We start from the raw sequence: 19,848 nt of genomic DNA, 5'->3' as shown, positions 1-19,848 counted from the left end.
TATTATTGGAAAATTGAAGTTCTTTAATTTGTTTTGAAGATGGTAATCATAGACTCCTCAGGGACTCCAATAGGTCATTTATTGGGTTGGTACTTTGGGGAAGGCACAAGTTTTCCTGTATTGAGTGTAGAGATCTTACTCTCTCTCTGCCCTGCAGACACCAGGTACCTGAATCATGAGGGAAGATAGGCGGGTGAGGGCTGGCCTCCAGCAGCTGAGAGAGATCTTAACAGTTCTGAAGTCAAGAGATCTCTTGTTGAGGACATTTTCAAATTCTTAGTGATTATTGAGGCATCTTACATTGGACGGAGTTATTGACTTGCAACACAACCAGTTCCTGGAAATCTTTAAACCAGGAAGAGATGATTATAGATAACTTTGCTCTCATGGGAGGAGAAGGAATTTAGGAATGTTGAATATCAAGAGCATCCTTTCATGTCATCCTCTCACTGATGACAGATTGTTACATCCCGTTCTATTCTAAAAGCAGGGTTGGGTAAAAGATGGATTAAGTATAAAGGTCTTCCATTGTTTCTTACCCCATATAAACTCGTTTGTTTGGCCAGAACTACCTGTTTTTTCTTTTCCCTCTAACTTGAGTCTAGTAGAAATACATCTCAGGGCCTTTACTGGTATGGTTTCCTATCCCTTTTCTTTGCAAACATCAGATTTGATGTTGACTGAAAGGCTTGGATTCGGTTCAAGAAACAAATTATTGAGCCTCACCATGTACATGGCAGAGAGGGTGAAAGTACAAAAATGACTAGGACACACGGTCCCTTTCTTCCTAGGGACTCACTCTGGTCAGCTAGTACCCACATCTCAATACAAAGAAAATGTGACAAAAAGTAAAGTATATTAAGACAAACATAGGATGGATGAAATTGGAGGGGTGTGGACTTTGGCCTTTGGCATATTTCAGATGCTATGCTGCTCAAGTTTACCCTGAGAATATGGCTGACTGGGAATTTAGTCTCATCTACTTATACCCAGTTGACATTCTTCTTGTTTGTTCCTCTTCTATTTCACTTTCCCCAACAACATTCACCCCTAAACCACACTTCTGGATACTCTGTTTCCTGGGTTGTTTTCCTAAGGTTGACTTGTAATTGCCCTTTTGTTCTCAGAAATAAAATTGCCAAGCAGCATCTGAAACGAGACAGGAGTTGTTACTCCAGAGTCAGATGAGGCAAACGCCTCACAGTAGACCTCAAAGGGCAAGTGAAAATGTCTCTGAACCTGAGGTCACCCTGAGTTGTACATGGCGATGAATCTTGATGTATGGCAGGGGATGTAAATGAATTTTCATCTTCCCACTTTTCCTTCTGCCCTGAGATCATTTGTCCTCAGTAGAGTCTGCTGTTTGAAAATGCATCCACCTCTTTTTCATCTTATGTGTCTGTGCAAGAAAGCACAGAATTATGAGATTGTGTAGGGAAGTAGAAACTGTTACAACACTGGCACATTTAAACCAGAAAGAGATGATTATAGATGTCTTTGCTTTCATGGGAGGAGAAGGTTCATGTCATCCTCTCACTGCTGACAGATTGTTACATCCAGTTCTATTCTAAGTAGGGTTGGGCAGAAGATGGATTAACTGTTAATCCGTGGATGGATTAAAAGTTAACTGACCTCTTATAAAGTCAACCTCTACTCCCGGATCTTTTCTGTGTAACTGCTCCTCTGAGGCACCTCTGTTGGTCCATTCCCTGCTGATTGCCAGATGATGTAAAGATTCTATAACATAATACAAATAAGATATAACCTAACTTGTGAAACTGGATGCAGATGTAGAATTTCATGCAGTTATTGCAAGTGATGGTGCTGAACTGGTAGGACCTGATCAATGAGGCCCTGGCAGAATCAGACCACTTGACGATTGTAGAGAAGTATTAACAAGGAAGGTGACAGGGTGAAATTCAGAAAAGCATGTTTTGAATAGCAAAGATTAGGAGAAGCCATTAGGAAACATGGATGGATCTTTCTAATATATTTGCAGAAATGAACCTGTTTTATGCTGCAGAAATAAAAAGTAAATCCAAGGAAATTTGATCATGTTATATGACTTTGTTAGAAAATATATGCCAAAGTGTCAGCTGAACCCATTCTTGCTTTGTTCTAGTTATCAGGTCAGAGTAGCATTATACATTAAATTTTGTTAAATGTAAAAGAAAATATATCTAAGTTTCATGATTTATTTATTAAACTATTAGGTTGGTCAAAAAGTTCTTTCAAGTTTTTGATAACATCTTACAGAAAAACCTGGATGAACTTTTTTAGTCAACTCAATAATGTTTTAATTATACCATGTCCCCTTCTCTGTAATATGAAAATTGGGGGTTATTTTAAAGTAGGTTCTTGGGAATTCCCTTGTTGCCTAGTGGTTAGGATCCCTGGCTTTCACTATGGTGGCCCAGGTTCAAGCCATGGTCAGGGAACTGAACTGAGATCTCACAATCCACATGTCACAGTCAAAAAAAAAAAAAGAATAAATAAATAAAGTGGGTTCTTTTTTAGGTATGACTATTCTAGTAATTTGGAAACTCCCATGAACAGAGGAGCCTGGTGGGCTGCAGTCCATGGGGTCACAATGGAGAAGGCAACGGCACCCCACTCCAGACTCTTGTCTGGGAAATCCCATGGACAGAGGAGCCTGGTAGGCTGCAGTCCATGGGGTTGCAAAGAGTTGGACACGACTGAGCAACTTCACTTTCATGCATTGGAGAAGGAAATGGCAACCCACTCCAGTGTTCTTACCTGGAGAATCCCAGGGATGGGGGAGCCTGGTGGGCTGCCGTCTCTGGGGTCACGAAGAGTTGGACACGACTGAAGCGACTTAGCAGCAGCAGCAGCATTCTAGTGTTTGCCAGGATATCTCCTCTTCTCCCACCTGTAACTTTTTTTTTCCACCTTTAACTTTTATAGAAGTGAGTGTGTTCCAGGTTCTTTAAGTTCATTTAAAAGAGAACCACCTGATCTAACTAAGCATGACTTTGTTTTTTGTCTGTAAGTGCAGTCACTTTTCTAATAAGAACAAGTTGGCATCCTTATTTCGCATCACATTTCCTGAAATACATGCTACAAATTTGAAGTATTTTGGAAATGCATCTAGGAAGTCTGGATTGGGAAGCTATTTTCACTCTGCAAGAACTGCTCAAGAGCTCAAGGACTGCTTGAATTAGGGAAAAATATCTGGTCCAAACCATCACAATCCTATTAAAAATGCTGTGAAGTGTTCTGTGACCTTCCCAGGGACCTCTAGCCCAGGAGACCTACATAGTTACTTGTTTGCTGCTTACACCTCTATTGTCCACATCCACACTAAAATCGAGGCCACAAGGCAAGTGCATCTTCTTTGGAGCTTTGCCTAATCTTCAGCCTCAGCTCTCTAGAGCTGTCATGGGGACCAAAGGGTCAGAAGAAACAGCAATCTCATCAGAGTCTTGATGAGTTCTTAAAATAGACCAAGGTGATGGAGAGATGCTTTTTCTTTTTAAAAAGAATTTTTTGGCTTTATGGCATGTGGGATCTTATTTCCCTGACCAGGGATCGAACCCACATCCCCTGCACCACAAGTTCAAGTCAACCACTGGGCTACCAGGGAAGTTCCAAGACTGGCTTTTTCTGTGATTCTATCTCATCAGGTAGTAGAGAGGCCCGTAGGAGCCTCTGAAGACTTCTTTCTCCCCCAGGAAAAGAGAACCCTGGTCACTTTGGTCAAATGTGCAGAGAGCTCAGACCTCTCTAGAGAGGTCTTCATGTCAGTCCCAGAAATTGGACAGAAAGAAAGGCTCATTAAGATCCCCCACATGTTAGGTTTGGGTCTTTAGATACCTAAAAAAAAGTCGCCTGATAGTCCAGGTAGAACTCCAGTTCCTTTCTGGTTCAGAGTTTCCTCTGAGGTCTTCGTCCTCCTCTGCTTGTCTCCCCTCCTGCCCAGCACAGCCTTTGGGCTCACCAAGGACAGACTGAACCCTTTGTTTGTTTCTTTGAAAGTTATTTTCTCTCTCTCTCACCTCTGAGCTTCAGCCCCTGCTAATCCTTGTCTGAAGCCTGCCATCCCCGCCTCTTTGCCTTTCTGGCTGTTCTGGCTCCTCACAGGCCCCTGGGCCCATGTTCCTTCTGCTGTGTGCTGAGCTGAGCTCTTCAGGAACAGAGCTTGGGTCTTTTATTGCCAACTCAAACCATGGATGCTGGTTTTACTGGAGAATGTGGAGACTGAGAGTCTTCATAAAGTGGAATTTCTTTGTGTTAAATTTTTTTGATTACTATAAAACTTTGAAAAACACAGAAAACTATAAAAAGTGAAAATTTACCCTTTATGCCAGCTTAGGAATAGCTACATTAACTCTTTGTTTATTTATGTGGCTCTATCAGGTCTTGGTTGCAGCACTCAGGATCCTTGACCTTGACTGCAGCTTACGGGAGCTTCAGTTGAGGCATGTGGCATTTAGCTCCCTGACCAGCTCCCTGCATTGGGAGCCCAAAGCCTTAGTCACTGGACCACCAGGGAAGTCCCAGAAAAAGCTCCGTTAACTCATATTATATTTCCTTGTAATCTTTTAAAAACAGTATATGCTTGTTTATTTCATTTATGGGACAGATTATTATAGTTGTTCAGTCACTAAGTTGTGTCCAACTGTGACCCCATGGACTGCAGCATGCCAGGCTTCCCTGTCCATCACCGACTCCTGGAGTTTACTCAAACTCATGTCCATTGAGTCAGTGATGCCATCCAACCATCTCATCCTCTGTCATCCCCTTCTCCTCCTGCCTTCAATCTTTCCCAGCATCAGGGTCTTTTCTGTGAGTTGGCTCTTCACATCAGGTGGCCGAAGTATTGGAGTTTCAGCTTCAGCATGATGATTAATGATTCCTAACCTGGAGCAAATATCTAGTTCTTGCATGTTATTGTTGTTCAGTCGCTAAGTTGTGTCCAACTCTTTGTGACCCCATGGACTGCAGCATACCAGTCTTCCCTGTCCTTCACTATTTCCTGGAGTTTGCTCAAATTCATGTCCATTGAGTCAGTGATACTATCTAACCATTTCATCCTCTGCTGCCTTTTTCTCCTTCTGTCTTCAATCTTCCCAGCATCAGGGTCTTTTTCAACGGGTCAGATCCTCGCATCAGGTGGCCAAAATATTAGAGCTTCAGCATCAGTTATTCCAAAGAATACTCAGGGTTGATTTCCTTTAGGATTGACTGGTTTGATCTCCTTGAAGTCCAAGGGACTCTCAAGAATCTTCTGCAGCACCACAATTCAAAAGCATCATTTCTTCAGCACTCAGCCTTGTTTATGGTCCAACTCTCACATCTGTACATGACTATTGGAAAAAAACCATAGCTTTGACTATATGGACCTTGGTCACCAAAGTGATGTCTCTGCTTTTTAATACACTGTCTAGGTTTGTCATGGCTTTTCCTCCAAGGAGCAAACATCTTTTAATTTCATGGTTTCAGTCACCATCTGCAATGCTTTTGGAGCCCAAGAAAATAAAATCTGTCACTGCTTCCACTTTCCTCACTTCTATTTGCCATGAAGTGATGGGACCAGATGCCATGATCTTAGTCTTTTTGAACGTTGAGTTTGAAACTAGCTTTTTCAATCTCCTCTTTCACCTTCATCAAGAAGCTCTTCAGTTTCTCTTTGCTTTCTGCCACTAGAATATCATGTTAATTTCTCCTAAAATGTTATTTAGAATTTACCACAAGCTTAAATTGTGTATATATGCATACTGTATGTATGTACACACGCACACACACACAGTCATCCAGTTCTCTCTCTCTCTCTTTTTTTTTTTTTTTTTTACTGTTTACTACTGCTTCTTAGGAAACTCATTCACTCAGATGGCCAATAGGTAGAGAATTAAAATCATCCCAACTTTTCAGGAGATGACCACTTCTTGTTTGTCCACACATAAGCATCAGAGCCAGTTTTAAACCTGACCAAATCAATAATTGACAGCTTCCCTGACCAAATCAATAATTGTCAGTGCATGAGCTTCTGAGAACCAGGGAGTAAGCTAAAGCACATTTTGGATGCCCCCTTCCATGGCCAAAATCAATCAGTCCCGAGGACACCCCCACTTATGAAAGTCACCTGTTCCTGAAGTTCTCTGTCAGCTTTTCTCTGAGAGATGGAAACCTTCCCCCTGCTATAGTCTTTTCCTTCACCTGTTGATTGGTGGACTTCTTTGGGCATCTCAGGATCACCATGCCTAAAATAGGACTCCTGATTTCTCTTATTCACCTTGCCTTCTCTCCCGCGTGTTGACCTGTCCTAGCTGCACAGTCTCTTGCACTGACCACACTCCTGGCTCTGACTGGGCTCCTGGCTCTGACCCGTGACTCCCTCTAGTGTCATCTCAAAGGATCTATTCAGAATCTCTGCCACATGATGTGAGTCCTGTGCTTAAAGTCTTCCTGTGACTTTCTGGAGTAAAAAGTCCAAAATCCCTGTTCCTATTCTACAAAGATCTGCAGAACTGGCTCCTGCCATCTCTGTAACATCAGCTCCCATGACCCTGTCTTTGCTCATCTTGCTCCAGCCCTCAAGGGTTTCCTTGCATAAACCAGTGCATCCTGCTCAGGAACTACATACTTCAGTCTTTGGCTGTTCAGCCCTCGACTCATTCCTGAGTTCACTCAGATGCTACTCGTATCAGAAAGCCTTTCTCTGGCTCTCCTAAAAGAGCATTCCCAGGACTCCCGAAACCTTTAACTTTGCTGTTTTTCCCTGGTCACCACCTGATGCGAAGCTTTGTTTGTGTGTAGGTTATTGGTCTTCTTTCTCTTGATGGTAACCTCTATGAACACCAGGGCATAGTTGTGTCAGGCTGCACTCCTGGGCGTGTGACAGCGTCTATATCCTGGAGGGTGATGAGTAACTATCTGAAAGCATTCACTCTCTGAGACTTTCACCAGTCATGCAGAAGAAACAGCTAGGACAGTCCTTTCTAGTCAAAATCTGACTTTCAGGACCAACATGACCTATTGGATGGACCTCTGACTGGGTGTCTCTTCTCGGCCAGATTTAGTGGATGACACAACCCATTAAGAACAGTGGGACAAGTCAGTAAAAATTCCCCGAGTACTCACTTATAATTCATGTCTTCACATGTTTTCTTATTTCTTTTAAGTTTTTACATCTCTATTTTGATGTGAATTTTACTTTTACAACTATCCAAAAGAAAGAAAAAAAAAGAATTTGCCATAGGGATTTGAGGTAATATTTATTTTGAAACAGGTTTCAATTTCTCCACTTTAAAATTTTGAGTCAAATGTGGCGGTTTTTTGGTGGTTCCTGTTTTGTGTGTAAATGAGAAGGGTGATCTCATAGTGCCTCCTCTGAAGACGCCACTTGTTCTGGGTGAGAGGCAGTTGAGGTTTAACCTCTGGCATTTGCATCAGCCCTGGGTGGAGTTGCCCTGACCACAGACCCTCCGCGCTCCATGCCCACAGCGTCGTGGCTGGCGTTTACCTGGAGCTCTCACATCACGCCTGGGTTTCTTCAGCTGAGCAGGAGGGTGAGACCCTGACCACCCTTTCTCTTTTCAAATGCTTTGTCTCTGGCAGCACCGTTTCTCCTATGTTTGCATCGATAGCAGAAAGTGGCATCTGATCCCGAAATCGAAGTGGCAGGTGGTCATGACAGAGGCGTGGGGGCTGGTCCTGCTGCCATGTGCGAACAGTCCTGCTAGTGCAGTGGCAGAAGCTCAGTCAGCAGAGGGGACAAATACTTGCCTGATCGTGCATGAATCTGCTGCTCTGCGGCTGCTATAACGGGACACGTCCTCCAGGGAAACACTACCTTTGCCGACAGACAAGGTTCTCAGAGCTACCTCAGGAGACCCCTCGCCACTATGCACGCCTGCCCCCACAGGAGATGCCTCGAAGAGCCCCTTTCTGTCATCCATGTCGTCCAGGAGGCCCTGGGTGGAGGGGGATGTGGGAGCTCTGGCCTGGGGGCCGGGGCCCCAGCTCTGCTACCTGTACCCTCGGGGGCCTGGCAGCTGGCTCTTCCTCAGTCAAACAGAGACTTTGGAGTCTGTCATTACCATTCTCTGTAATTCTCTGCTTGCGTTAGACTTGGTGTGTCTCCTAGTCTTCCAGCTCCTGGCGAACAGAGCTCTGTATCACCTTACGGAACATGCCGTTCCCCAGGGGCAGCAGCGCTCCAGCCAACGGGCCCGTCCTTAAGAGGGGTGAAGGGCTGGGAGCCGTGGAGGGAACAACTGCTCCTCAGAGGTCAGTGCACAGGGAGGATGCCCCGCAGGACCCAGACACCAGGAATTCTATTTGCATTGACAGCAGCTGAGGACAGAATCACGGAGAAATATTAACAGCTTCAGGCCACAGTCCCTAAATTGCAGAACAAAAAAAATGCCATCTGCTTGGAACAGACCTTTCAATCCTGAGATTTTCTAGAATTCTTCATTTATTTACATTCCTTTAATAGGAAAACAAGACAAAAAGCTATTCTGGAATTCTTTTTTTTTTTTTTAAAGGTGAGAAGGAACAGAGAAAAACCTTTTCATATTGATTTTAATATGAAAAAGCATTGGAAAGCTCATGGACTTCCCTCATGAAGGTTGTACATTCTTAACAGGAAAAATTCCAAGCACATACACATTTGTCATATGAGTCATCTCCCAGTGTATCCCATGGCTTCTCCTCTTAAATAATGAAGAGCAGCCAGCATTAAACCTCAGGAGGCTGCCAGCAGCTGTTGCCACTGGATCATTATTCCCGTTAGATCTTTGGGGTGTAGAGTTGGCTGCATGCTATCTTTAGCTGACCCCAGCACCTGGAAGGGAAACCAGTCACAGGCCATCCCCGTACTTATGAGATGAAAGGTTTTCTGTCTCTAAGAGGAGCCTCAGAATAACCACATCCTGACAAGGGTTCCCAGAAGTGATTGAAATTCAAAATGTACTTCAAATTTGCATTATGTTCCCCAATGCAGGAAGTTAGGATGAACTATAGTGCAGCTTCCCACTGTGGCCTTGGATAATTCTGTCTGGCTACAGACCTCGGAGGGGTCGCATGTGTGTGTGCTAAGTTGCTTCAGTTGTTTCCGACTCTGCAACCCAATGGATTGTAGCCCGCCAGGCTCCTCTTTCCGGGGGATTTTCCATGCAAGAATACTGGAGTGGGTTGCCATTTCCTCCTCCAGGGGACCTTCTCAACCCAGGGATCGAACCTGCATCTCTTGCAGCTCCTGCATTGCAGGTGGATTCTTTACCACAAGTGCCACCTGGGAAGCCCCGGAAGGGTTGAGTCCTGTCTTTATTTTCAGAAGAGACTGAACTTTGCCTCCAGTAGCAGAGGTGTCACAGTCATGGTGCCCAGACTGAAGGAGGGCGTGAGGTGCTGGCACCTGTGGTGGGCAGCTCTTGCCAGGGGCCTTGGTGGTGGCCGGAAGAGTGATTCTCAGCCAGCGATCTTCTTGAGACACTGTGCTCAACCTCCATCTACAGAGCCAGGCCTCTTGGGCGGACTCTCATTTATAAGACGCAGTCAAACATCCTTGGAGATGTAAGGCTGTGGGGAAAGCCTATTTCCAGCTTCCTTCCTGTGAGCCGAGTCAGTGGATGGAAGGAGCGAGTGGCTTGGGGTGGAGAGTAGTGACTGGGCTGGGGTGACACCTCCGGTGGAGGAACCACAGATGCTCGATCTGCCTTCTAGGAGGTACGTTTCCTGCACTCAGGTGTGACATGTGCAGGTTTGGGACAGAGTTGAATTTCTCAGGATTGAGAAACAGTCAAAGCTGAATTCTACCGCCCCCCAGTAAAGGTCAGGGATCGATGTCAGACAAGCCGGGCAAGGGTTGTATTGGGACTGCAGTTCAAGTAAATGTTCCTCTTGAGCGAGGGGGCAGATGTTTAAAGTACCCTAGCTTTGCTGGATGTGCTCACTCAGCCGTGCAGGTAGGTGGGAGAGGGTGGGGGGAATTATGTGGATCCTGACCGAAACAGCTTCGTCTTCCTGTGTTTTTCTTGGCTAGGCAAGAAATAGCAGACGCAGTTTGTTTTAGGTTTTTGCTAACGCTCGCATCACATTGGGCCAATCTGGAGGGCAGTGTCACCTGGCAGGGAGCACCTTCCGGTGATGTAGGCAGGCGCGGTGCTCGGCAGCGCTCAGCGTGCCTTCCTCGCCTCAGGAGCCTAGGCTGTGCTGTGCTGACGGCCTCCGCACTGCGACATACACTTTAGTTAGAACAGCTGCAAGTATAGGCCTCATATCAAGTCGGAGAACATCTCTCTAATTGTGTGGGAGGGTAATTGTGTGGGAGGGTCCAGTGTTAAAACGTTACCAAAGCTGCTTCACAGAGAGGAGCAGAGGCAAGGCTCCCAGCCCAGCCCTGTTGTGAGAGGGTCAGTGAAGAAGGCGCGGGGAGGCCAGTATGACAGGGGGGCGTGCGTGGGGGCAGTGGGGAGGCCAGGCGTCCCAAGGAGCCTGTGGGCCACGGGGCCTGAGTGAGAGGAGAGACGCTGGGGGCCGGGGCAGGGAGGGTGTCTGTGGAGGGTCTCCCTGGCTGATGTGGGAAGACTGAAGTTGGAACAAAGATGGAAGCGAGGAAGGCAGGTGGGAGGCTTTTGCGGTAGTTCATGCAGGGAGTTCTTTGGCATTCCAGTGGTTGAGACTCTGCATTTCCACTGCAGGGGGCATGGGTTCAGTCCCTGGTCAGGGAACTCAGGTCTCATATGCTGCAGGGTGTACCCCCATTTTTTTTTAAATACAAATAAAAAAATAGTTCAAGCAAACGACGATGGAGGCTTGAACCGGGGTCATAGTGGATGATGGAGTGAGAAGTTGATCTCGGAGAAACAACAGTGAGTGGTCTTGAAGCAGGATCTTAGTTCCCCTTGGTTCCTTGAACCTGAGTATCCTGGACGAAAGCCAGGAGTCCTACTTGCTACTCCACCAGGGACTAGAGACTAGAAGCAAAGCCGACCTGGCTCTTGCCTCTGTTTGAAAGTAAGAATGATTTAAGGAGATGAAAACTGCAGAAAATGGGTACAAAGTTTATTTTCAGAGACACAGCACCACATGTGGGAGGGCACACACAGACACTGTGTGTTTAGACAGAAACAAAACAGGAACACCCACCCAGAGAGAAAGGGTCCCCTGTGATGAGGAGGGAGTTAAACCATGTATATGGGGCAGTTCTTCTGGCTCTTTGTTCTCCTCTGGCCAATTATCTTGTTTCTTTTCCCACACCTGCCCTGCCCTTGGGCCTTCTTCATATGCGTCTTTTTGCCAAACGTCTTTTTGGATTCCAGTGCAAAGGAGTATGACATTTACTATGGAGTGATGCCCACCTTTTCTGACCCCCAAGGAGCCTTCCTGCTGGTGTGGAGTTGGGGAGATTTCCTTTACCTCAGGAGTGATAGATATGTCATTTTCCCTGTTTGCTCCCTCAGAGCTCAGTTCCCACCTCTAACTCTGTCCTTGGGTTGTCAGGGAAAACAAAGCTCCAATCTACTCTGCTTGACAAACTCCGGCTGCTCAGCCCAGAGGCCCATCTATCTCCTGCCTCAAACTTGTGTGAATGGAGAGAGATTTTAAAGGTGGAGCAGACAGGATGTGCTGAGGGATTGGATGAAGGGCGTCAGTGAGTAGAGGAGACAAGGAAACGCCCGGGGTTTTGGTCTGATCCGCTGGAAGCCTGGGGGATGAGGCCTGTGTCGGGGAGGGGCATGCACCGAGTTTCAGATGCTGTCAGCCGAGACTTGGGAAGCTCCGGGTCCGAGTCTCAGCCTGGGCTCTGTTCCTGAACGTTCTCGGCAGATGGGTCCTCCCTGAGTGACATGAGAAAAGCCTTTGGCAGTATTCACACTCGGCAGCCTGGGGGCCCCGTGGGAGCGGACAGAAAAGTTTCCCCAGGTAGAATTCATTGATTCCTAAGGCTAACTGGTGCAGCGGTGGGGCAGGGTGCTGGGTGTGCAGACGACACCCCCTCCCCAGAGTGGTCGGAGAGCTGCCCAGAGCCTGCAGGCAGGGTGCCGCGCCCACCGCTCTGCTCCCTCCAGCTGGAACCCCCTGAGACATTCGTGCTCCCACTGCCCCCCGACACTTTGGCGATGTGGCTTCTGGCCGGGACTGGCCAGTGGCGCCTGTGTAGAGGCTGGGCCCCGGCACTGCCCTCTGGCATTTTGCGTCCACGTTGTCCACAGGCCCAGAGAGCAGCAATGCCCCCCCCAACCCCCTCACCCCGTGACAGCTGTTTTGGGAGCAGGGAAGCCCAGGGCGCTTGCCTTCACGGGGGTCGAGGGGTCAGTGGAGGTTAGGCTGGCACAGCAGATCCCTGCCCGCTGGGTCTCCCCACTCCCCCTCCCCTTCTCCCCCTTCCCTGACTCCTCCCCCTGCCCCCTGCCCCCACTCCAGGGGGTCTCCTGCTGTCCTCAGTCACTCACATGCGCAGCCATCTTCATGGAAGACCCTGTTTCTGGGGAAATGGACCTAAGATCTAAGAAAATACTTCATCCCCACGTTTCCCACAAGGAGCACGGGAGCGCACCAGGGGCTGATTGGAACCCCCAGGGGTGCCCTGGGATATTTTAAAATCTCAGGGAAAAGAGCGATGACACACACCATCTGTCAGACACGGTGTAGACTACGTTGGGTGATTACAGCTTCCACATTAGGTTACTGCCTTCCCCTCGATGCTGCTTACTCTTCTGTAGCTGAGGCTTCAGTGGTCACTGCGGTCAAAAGCAAGTGCCCTGGGGAGTCAGGTGGAGAAGGAAATGGAGGTGGTGTTGGATCCCATTCCAAGACTGCAGAAGTTGTTTAGTGTCCACACGCCACTAGTTAGTAAATGTGATTAAGAATAAAATAAAATAATTTTCTTCTAGTGTATTTGTATTATCTTTTTTTTTTTTTAAATTGGATGCTAAGTTATCAGTGTATCAAGCCTTTTGAAGTTGAACCTGTTAGCTATTTCTTGGGATCAGGGGCTGCCCTTTCTTGGGACAGTCAGGGCCCGTGAACCAAATAATTTGGGGGCCTCAACTTTGTAATGACAGTGTTTTCCATTAAAATTGGTTAAGTGTCAAATGACAGTCCCCGCTGCAGACTGCTTGAGACCAATGAATGCTCTTCCTGTAGCTGTTTTCTCTTGTCCTTCCTAGTGCTGCTCTGTTCATGAACTGTCACGTCCACTGGTTTTAAACGTGAACAAACATGTTCTCTCTTGTTTTCTTTCAGAGAGTGGGTTGATCGCGCTCCATCTCTTCATTTTCTGAGAGTGTTAATTTGTCTGAGACTCCTAATGAGGGATCCATGTTATCAGGTTGGTTGCAAAAAATAAAAAATATTTTTTACTAGTTTGCAGATGAAATAAAAACCGGTGGGCTCTTTTCTGAAGCACAGCACAGTAACTTTTTTTTGTATCTTACCTGCTATTGAAATCGGTAGGAGAGAAGTGATTTAATGGGGACAGAAATATCTCTATATTTCTACTCTGTTACCTGTGGGATGCAGTGGACTGACTTCTGGTCTGTGTTTGCATCATCTCTTGGCATTTTAAACCACAGGCAGCCTGGAGGAGGGTACACTGGGCCATACTTTGGAGCATGTTGATGTCAAGCGGCCCACCAGGTCAAAGTGAGCAGGGACAAGTGGGACTTCCTTAGGGGGCTCCAGGGCCGACAGGGGGAGCGGCTGGGCCTACACTCTGGTAGCTGCCCCAGAGCCATGCACTCCCCGGAGTCCAGCCTCAAAGCCCGAGTTAGGTGAGCATGGGGCTCCCACCTGTCTCAGGGGAGGCGTCCGCTGGCGGGAGTCTCCCCTCCTCTCACTAGTCGTTAAGCATTCTGTCTCTGCGTTAGTACCTCTCAGACTTTTAAGTGCAGGGGTGTCACCTGGGGCTCTTGTAAGTGCAGGTGTGGATTCCATAGGTAAACACTGAGGCCCGAGATTCCGCTGAGGCCACCGGTCCGTGGCCAGCACTTTGAGTAGCAAGCACTGAGTGCTTTAGCAGAGAGGCTCTGAAGAAAGGCTTACCTGACACCACCTGGTCCGTGAAAGTTGTTCCTTCCAGACCCAGCTGCTAAGATTCCTGCTTCTATAAAGCAAAGTTTGTAAACTTTCCATATATCAGAAGCACTTGGAAGACTTAATGATTGCTGGCACCTGAAAGTGAAAGTGTTAGTTGCTCAGTCTTATCCGACTCTCTGCGACCCCTGGACTGTAGCCCACCAGGTTCCTCTGCCCATGGGATTCTCCAGGCAAGAATACTGGAGTGGGTTGCCATTTCCTTCTCCAGGGGATCTTCCCGACCATGGATTGAACCCAGGTCTTCTATATTGCAGGCAGATTCTTTACTGTCTGAGCCACCAGGGAAGCTTCTGATTCAGTAAGTTTGGGGAAGGCCTGGAAATCTGCACTTCTAACAAGTTCCCAGGTGTCCCTGATGCTTCTGGTTGGGGGAACCACTGCCCAACCAGTTTGGAGAAGTCTCCAAATTGCTAATGAGCCATTATTGTTTCTTCTTGTCAGCATTAAATATCTAAAGGGTAATTCCTACATGCTTCAATCATTTTCATAGATTGCTTTTTTCCCTAAGAGGTATCTCCTTTTATGCCCCATTCTGATAAGCTACAGGGATGCTTAGACCACTCTGAAGCGCATTTATTTTGGATTCAGCTTTACTGATGAGTTAGTATTTGAATCAGGACAGATTTCCTTTCATTACCCTGATAACCATCTTTTCCAAACTTGGCACTTGAAACGACGTGTGCTGCTGCTAGCCAGCGATGAACCTGCTCTGATTTGAGTCTCCTGGGATTCATGGTAGCTTCGATCTTTTCTTTAGAAGAGGTGCTCCCTTCCTCATTGCATACTCTAAGCTGGCTTTGTGTTGTTCTAGTTCAGTCAACCAGTTATTTGAATATGTGACATTCCTCAAAAAACTTTGTGTCCTGGTTGCTCACAGTTTTATGGGAATTTTCCTTTTCTCCTGTGACCACCCGGACAGAGCTGTGTGGGTCATGCTGGTGAGGGTGGTGTGTGCTCCACTCTGCCTGGGTTACTGCCCCACCTCCCCTGGCCCTGGGCTCCATGTCCCTGAGTCATATTAACGCTCTCCCCTAACCCCCCTGCCATATGCCCCATAGGCCTCAGCTTGGGTAAGAACAGCTTGTATATGGTATTAATATAAGTTTTCATGGAAGGAGGTGGATTTTTAGCAGGAGGTCTAGTTTTTGGACTTATAGAAGTTAGCAAAATATTTGCCTTAGGCATGCTGTTTGCTCAGAGAATTGATGGCCGTTGTGTCATACTCTGCTGATCTTCATCTAAAGTATTCCCTTTCTTAATCCAGTTCTTGGTGGGCTGGAATAAGGTTTATTGGACTGCTCTCTGAAAGAAAGAATTCTGTGACCTCTTTGCTTTGGGGCTTTTATGACAAAAACATGCGTTAAACCAGACCTCCCATTGATTTCCAGCCTTCCCATAGAAGGAGGTGTTCCCTGAATCTCTCCTCCTGGCACCCTGTCCACAAACGAGAGCAGTTGTTTAACATGTTGAGTTGCCAAGAATTTCTGGCCGAAGTCACATAGCCACGCTGGGGTTTACTCTGACCTGTGCCCACAAATGTCAGTGAGCCAGGCCAGGCCTCCCTTTCCTCTCCTGGTGAATCCGTGATCAGTGCTGCATGTTCCACAGCGGCCGCTCCAGAACACATCCGCTTCTCACACACACTCCTCCTACCCCGGTTGTTCTTATTAGGTTATAGCATTACCTGTTTTACAGGCAAAACTGAGGCCATCCTAGTAGGAATGCTCATATATTCTTTGTTGCTTGGAATGTTTGGATTATTATGCACCATTGTGCACGCATGCTAAGTCGCTTCAGTCATGTCCGATTCTTTGTGACCCCATGGAGCCCACCAGGCTCCTCTGTCTGTGGGATTCTTCAGGCAAGAATACTGGAGTGGGCTGCCATGCCCTCCTCCAGGGAATCTTCCCGACCCAGGGATCCAACCTCCGTCTTTTATGCCTCCTGCATTAACAGCCGATTATGCACCTTTATGTCCCTTACTTCTGAAGAAATACCCTCCTCTTTGCCAAGCCTCAGCCTTCCATCTGTTGTCTTTATTACTGTGTCAGTGGCTCCCTTTCCATTTTTTCTTATCATAAAAATTCCCCTTTCAGGGCACACTATCCTTTCTAGCCTTGATCTCACCTTCATTACTGCATTTATTGAAAGGTCAGACTATTTATATGGAGCCCACTCCCTTTTCTTTACAGCTGATGTGCAGTAGAGCTTTTCCTTGCATATTATGCACCAGGGCCTCTCTGGAAGTCATTTAAAAAGACCATCGTGGGCCATGATCCAGTCAGCGTCTCTTGACCCAGAGACTCCAGTATATGCCTAATGAAGGTTCCAGGAAGAAATGAGTGGAAGGGATGAAAAAGAAGCCATTTTTAAAGACAAAATTGCTTCCTTTTTCATAATTAAAGGACTACATGTGTTCAGAGATTTCAAGTGTAGTTGGAGTTGCAAGCGGGATAAAGTCTACCTAGGCTGCTTACAGTGAGCCGTCAGAGCACATTGCTTATCAACGATAAATAGAAAAACTTAAAACTCCCAAACTGCATTTACATCAGCCACAGCAATAGAGAGATAGCAGAGTTGTATGACCCAATCACCCCGCCTCGCACCCAGCCTTTCTCCATCAGCCGCAGCAATAGCATGATAGTGGGGCTGTATGGCCCGATCGCCCCGCCTTAAAAACTCCTGACCTACATCCCCATCAGCTGCAGCAGTAGAGAGAGAGTGGGGCTGTATGGCCTGATCGCCCCGCCTCGCACCCCAGCCACTCTCCAGCAGCCTGCGCCCCTTGCCACGCTGTTTCCCCTCGCTGATCCTGAAAACCTCCAGCTCTTCCCCATCACCTTCTGTTTCTCTGTGCTGTTTACTTGCTCCTTTTAAATTCTGCCTTCCTAAATGTTGCTGCTATGCTCAGCTGCTTTGGTTGTGTCCAACTCTGCGGCCCCATGGACTATATAGCCCATCAGGCTCTGTCCATGGGATTATCCAGGCAAGAATACTGGAGTTGGTTGCCATGGCCTCCTCCAGGGGATCTTCCTGACCTGGGGATTGAACCCGCATCGCCTCTGTGTCCTGTATGCAGATTCTTTACCTTGGAGCCACTTCGGAAGTCCCGAAATGTTAACCTTCCCCAAAACTATTTTCTTTGTTATAGTCTCCTGTATCTTCTGAGCTTTTGGCTTCACCAGTCATTTTGTTGCTGTTGTTCTTTGCCTCACAAGCACATGTTTCCAGCCTGAGACTTTCCCCCTCATTTAAGTCCCAAATTTCCAGGTATTTGTTGGGATGATATGGTAGCATAATGGTTCTCAGAGTGTGGTCTGGGGACTCTCACAGGTCTCTGAGACCCATCCAGGGGTCCCACGGGCTCAAAATGGTCTTAAAGGTGATGCTCCAGTGTGATTCATGCTCACTCTCTTAGGAGCGTGCAGTGGAGCCTTCCAGAGACTGCAGGGCGTGTGATGATGGTGTACCCTCACGCCTGATGGAACACATGCTGGTGTGCTTTTGTGTTGTAAAAATTCCTCGCATTTTATCTCTAATATGGTAAATATAAAGAGCTTCCCAGGTAATCTGCCTGCCAACATAGGAGGTGCAGATGCTGGTTTGATCCTTGGCTTGGGACGATTCCCTGGAGGAGGAAATGGCAACCCACTCCAGTATTCTTGCCTGGAAAGTTTCATGGGTAGAGGAGCCTGGTGGACTACAGTTCATGGGGTTGCAAAGGGTTGGACACAACTGACTGACTGAATACACACGTACACGGTAAATATAAATAGATTGACTCACATGAACAGAAGGTCTCTGGGACTCTCAGTAACCTGTAAGTGTATAAAGGAACACAGGGGCCAGAGTGTTGGAGAGCTCACAGCACATGCGGTAACTTCACTCGGGTCTGTCCATCCCGGCGCTCCTAAAACCTGCCGAATTCTGCAGGCTCTGTCAGTGGTACCACCTTTCCTGCAGACTCCAAGGCTGGAAACTCTTCCTTTCCCCTTTAGAAGAGTAGTTCCTAACACACCTAACGCACTGGTCAGGCCCAGGGGAACCTTCAGTTGTGATAGAGGGGTGAGCAGTGTGGACTGCTGACTGCGGAGGGGTGGGTGGTGGGTCAGGACTCGGCACTCGGAGCTCAGTGCTCTGCTGGCCGCCGACCAGGGACCGCGTGTCCGGGGCCCTGACGCTTTGCCACGGCGACACGCTGCTGGGCTGACGGCAGTCAGAGTGGTGTTGCTGGGCACGCTGGTGTTGTATAGTTTTTATCAGTGTTACACTATTGTGTCAATTTTTTAAAAAGAGATAAACTCTGGGAATAGTAGAGCAAGGACATTTGTCCAGATTGATGGAAACTGTCTCCAGGTCACTAGGCTTGGAAGTCTAGAGCCGGGTCCTGCGAGCTCAGGCCGTGCCGGGGAGGAGCGCAGTCCTGTCTGCTCTTTAGCTCAGGACCCAGGACTGCTGAGCCCAGAGATGTGGGTGCCTTGTGGTCTTGCTCTCTGGTGGCCCCGTTGCTTGTTTGGTAAATGGTGGGTCACTGCTTGAGGGCATCACAGTGACATTTTCTAGCGGTGGTACAGCCCCGCTCCTTTTCCTCTGTTTTGTAACAGTGCTTCTGACAGGGCTCACAGGACCTCTGTGAAAGCTGGTATCTCTTCCACCATATGCAGGGAAGATGGGCGGCGCCTCCTACTGGAGACTGTGGTGCACGGCAGCATGTTAAAGCTCAGAGGAGTTTAAATCTATAATCAAATAATTTGTTACACTGTTCGACCTACTGTTTGATCATAAAAATATTTCCGAACACCTAGTACCACTCATCGCACAGAATAAAATCATTATGCACAGCACAGGGTTTGGGAAACATGGAATCAGTTCCATACTGTTAACACCGATGATTGTATAGATATATTTTTGCCAAGGTAAACATTTAAGAATGACCATGACCAGTCATTTAAACATGAGTCTCTCCCTGGTGTATTCTCCCTCCCAAGCTTCACATTTAAATTTCCTTTATGTCAACAATGCCAGATCTCAGTCTTCTGCCCTTAGTGCACTTTTCCCGGCCTATTGTTCTTCCATCACCTGAATATACCACCAGCAGCTCAGCATGTCAGACTCCACCTCCTTGTCTAACCCAGCCTGTGTCCCCTCTTCCCTGGACTTATCCTGTCCTGGCCTCCCGTCACCTCACTGTGCAGATGGTGAAGCCTCTGCTCTGCACTGTTCCTCCCCACTGGCCTTCATGTCCAGCTGGTCAGACTATGTTAACACTGCCCAGCTGTCCACTCCCTCCTCTCTGTGCCTGCCAACCCAAGGGGCTTCCCTCCATGCCCATCCCTCTCCAGTTTCCTCCAAGACCAGAGGGAAGTCCCCACAGCTGAGTCTGATCAGCCCTGTTCACACATGTCCATCAGGCTCGAATGCAAAGTTCAGTTCAGGCTCATGTTCAAGTCTTCCCATAGTTTATCTCACTCTATTTTTCTAACATTATCTCCAATGATTCCCTTCATAAATTTAGGGAGTTGCTTTTCATACAACATCTTGATGTTCTTCCTATGCAACTTCAGTGCACCTTTGAGCCTCCTGTCCTCTTTGCTTGGAGGAATCCCCTTTGTTTCCTTCTCTTCCTCCACGTCTCCTCAGCACAACTATCCATCCTTCTAAGCCCATTCAGAGGCCGCCACCCTTACAAAGTTTTCCGTAGTCCTCTGTATTTTGTATCAGATCTGTATTTTGTATTTTGCAGGCTATTATATGTCCTTCCTCTGAGGTGTCACAGCACCT

General features: G+C 47.3%; 1 protein-coding gene across 2 annotated transcripts in view; it reads left to right on the top strand.

Moving 5' to 3' along the window:
• The window catches only part of NEK10 (NIMA related kinase 10), a 292,923-nt gene that overhangs the window by 49,598 nt on the left and 223,477 nt on the right, over positions 1–19,848 (top strand). For both annotated transcript variants that reach the window (XM_043886665.1, XM_043886664.1), the window contains one exon: positions 13,216–13,300. In XM_043886665.1, the coding sequence (XP_043742600.1) occupies positions 13,216–13,300 (85 nt within the window). The remainder of the gene's footprint in view (positions 1–13,215; positions 13,301–19,848) is intronic.

Source organism: Cervus elaphus, chromosome 24, assembly GCF_910594005.1.
Source record: "Cervus elaphus chromosome 24, mCerEla1.1, whole genome shotgun sequence".
NCBI classification, from domain to species: Eukaryota; Metazoa; Chordata; class Mammalia; order Artiodactyla; family Cervidae; genus Cervus; species Cervus elaphus.
Note: the sequence above shows the minus strand (reverse complement) of the source record. Positions and strands in the feature narration are given on the sequence as shown.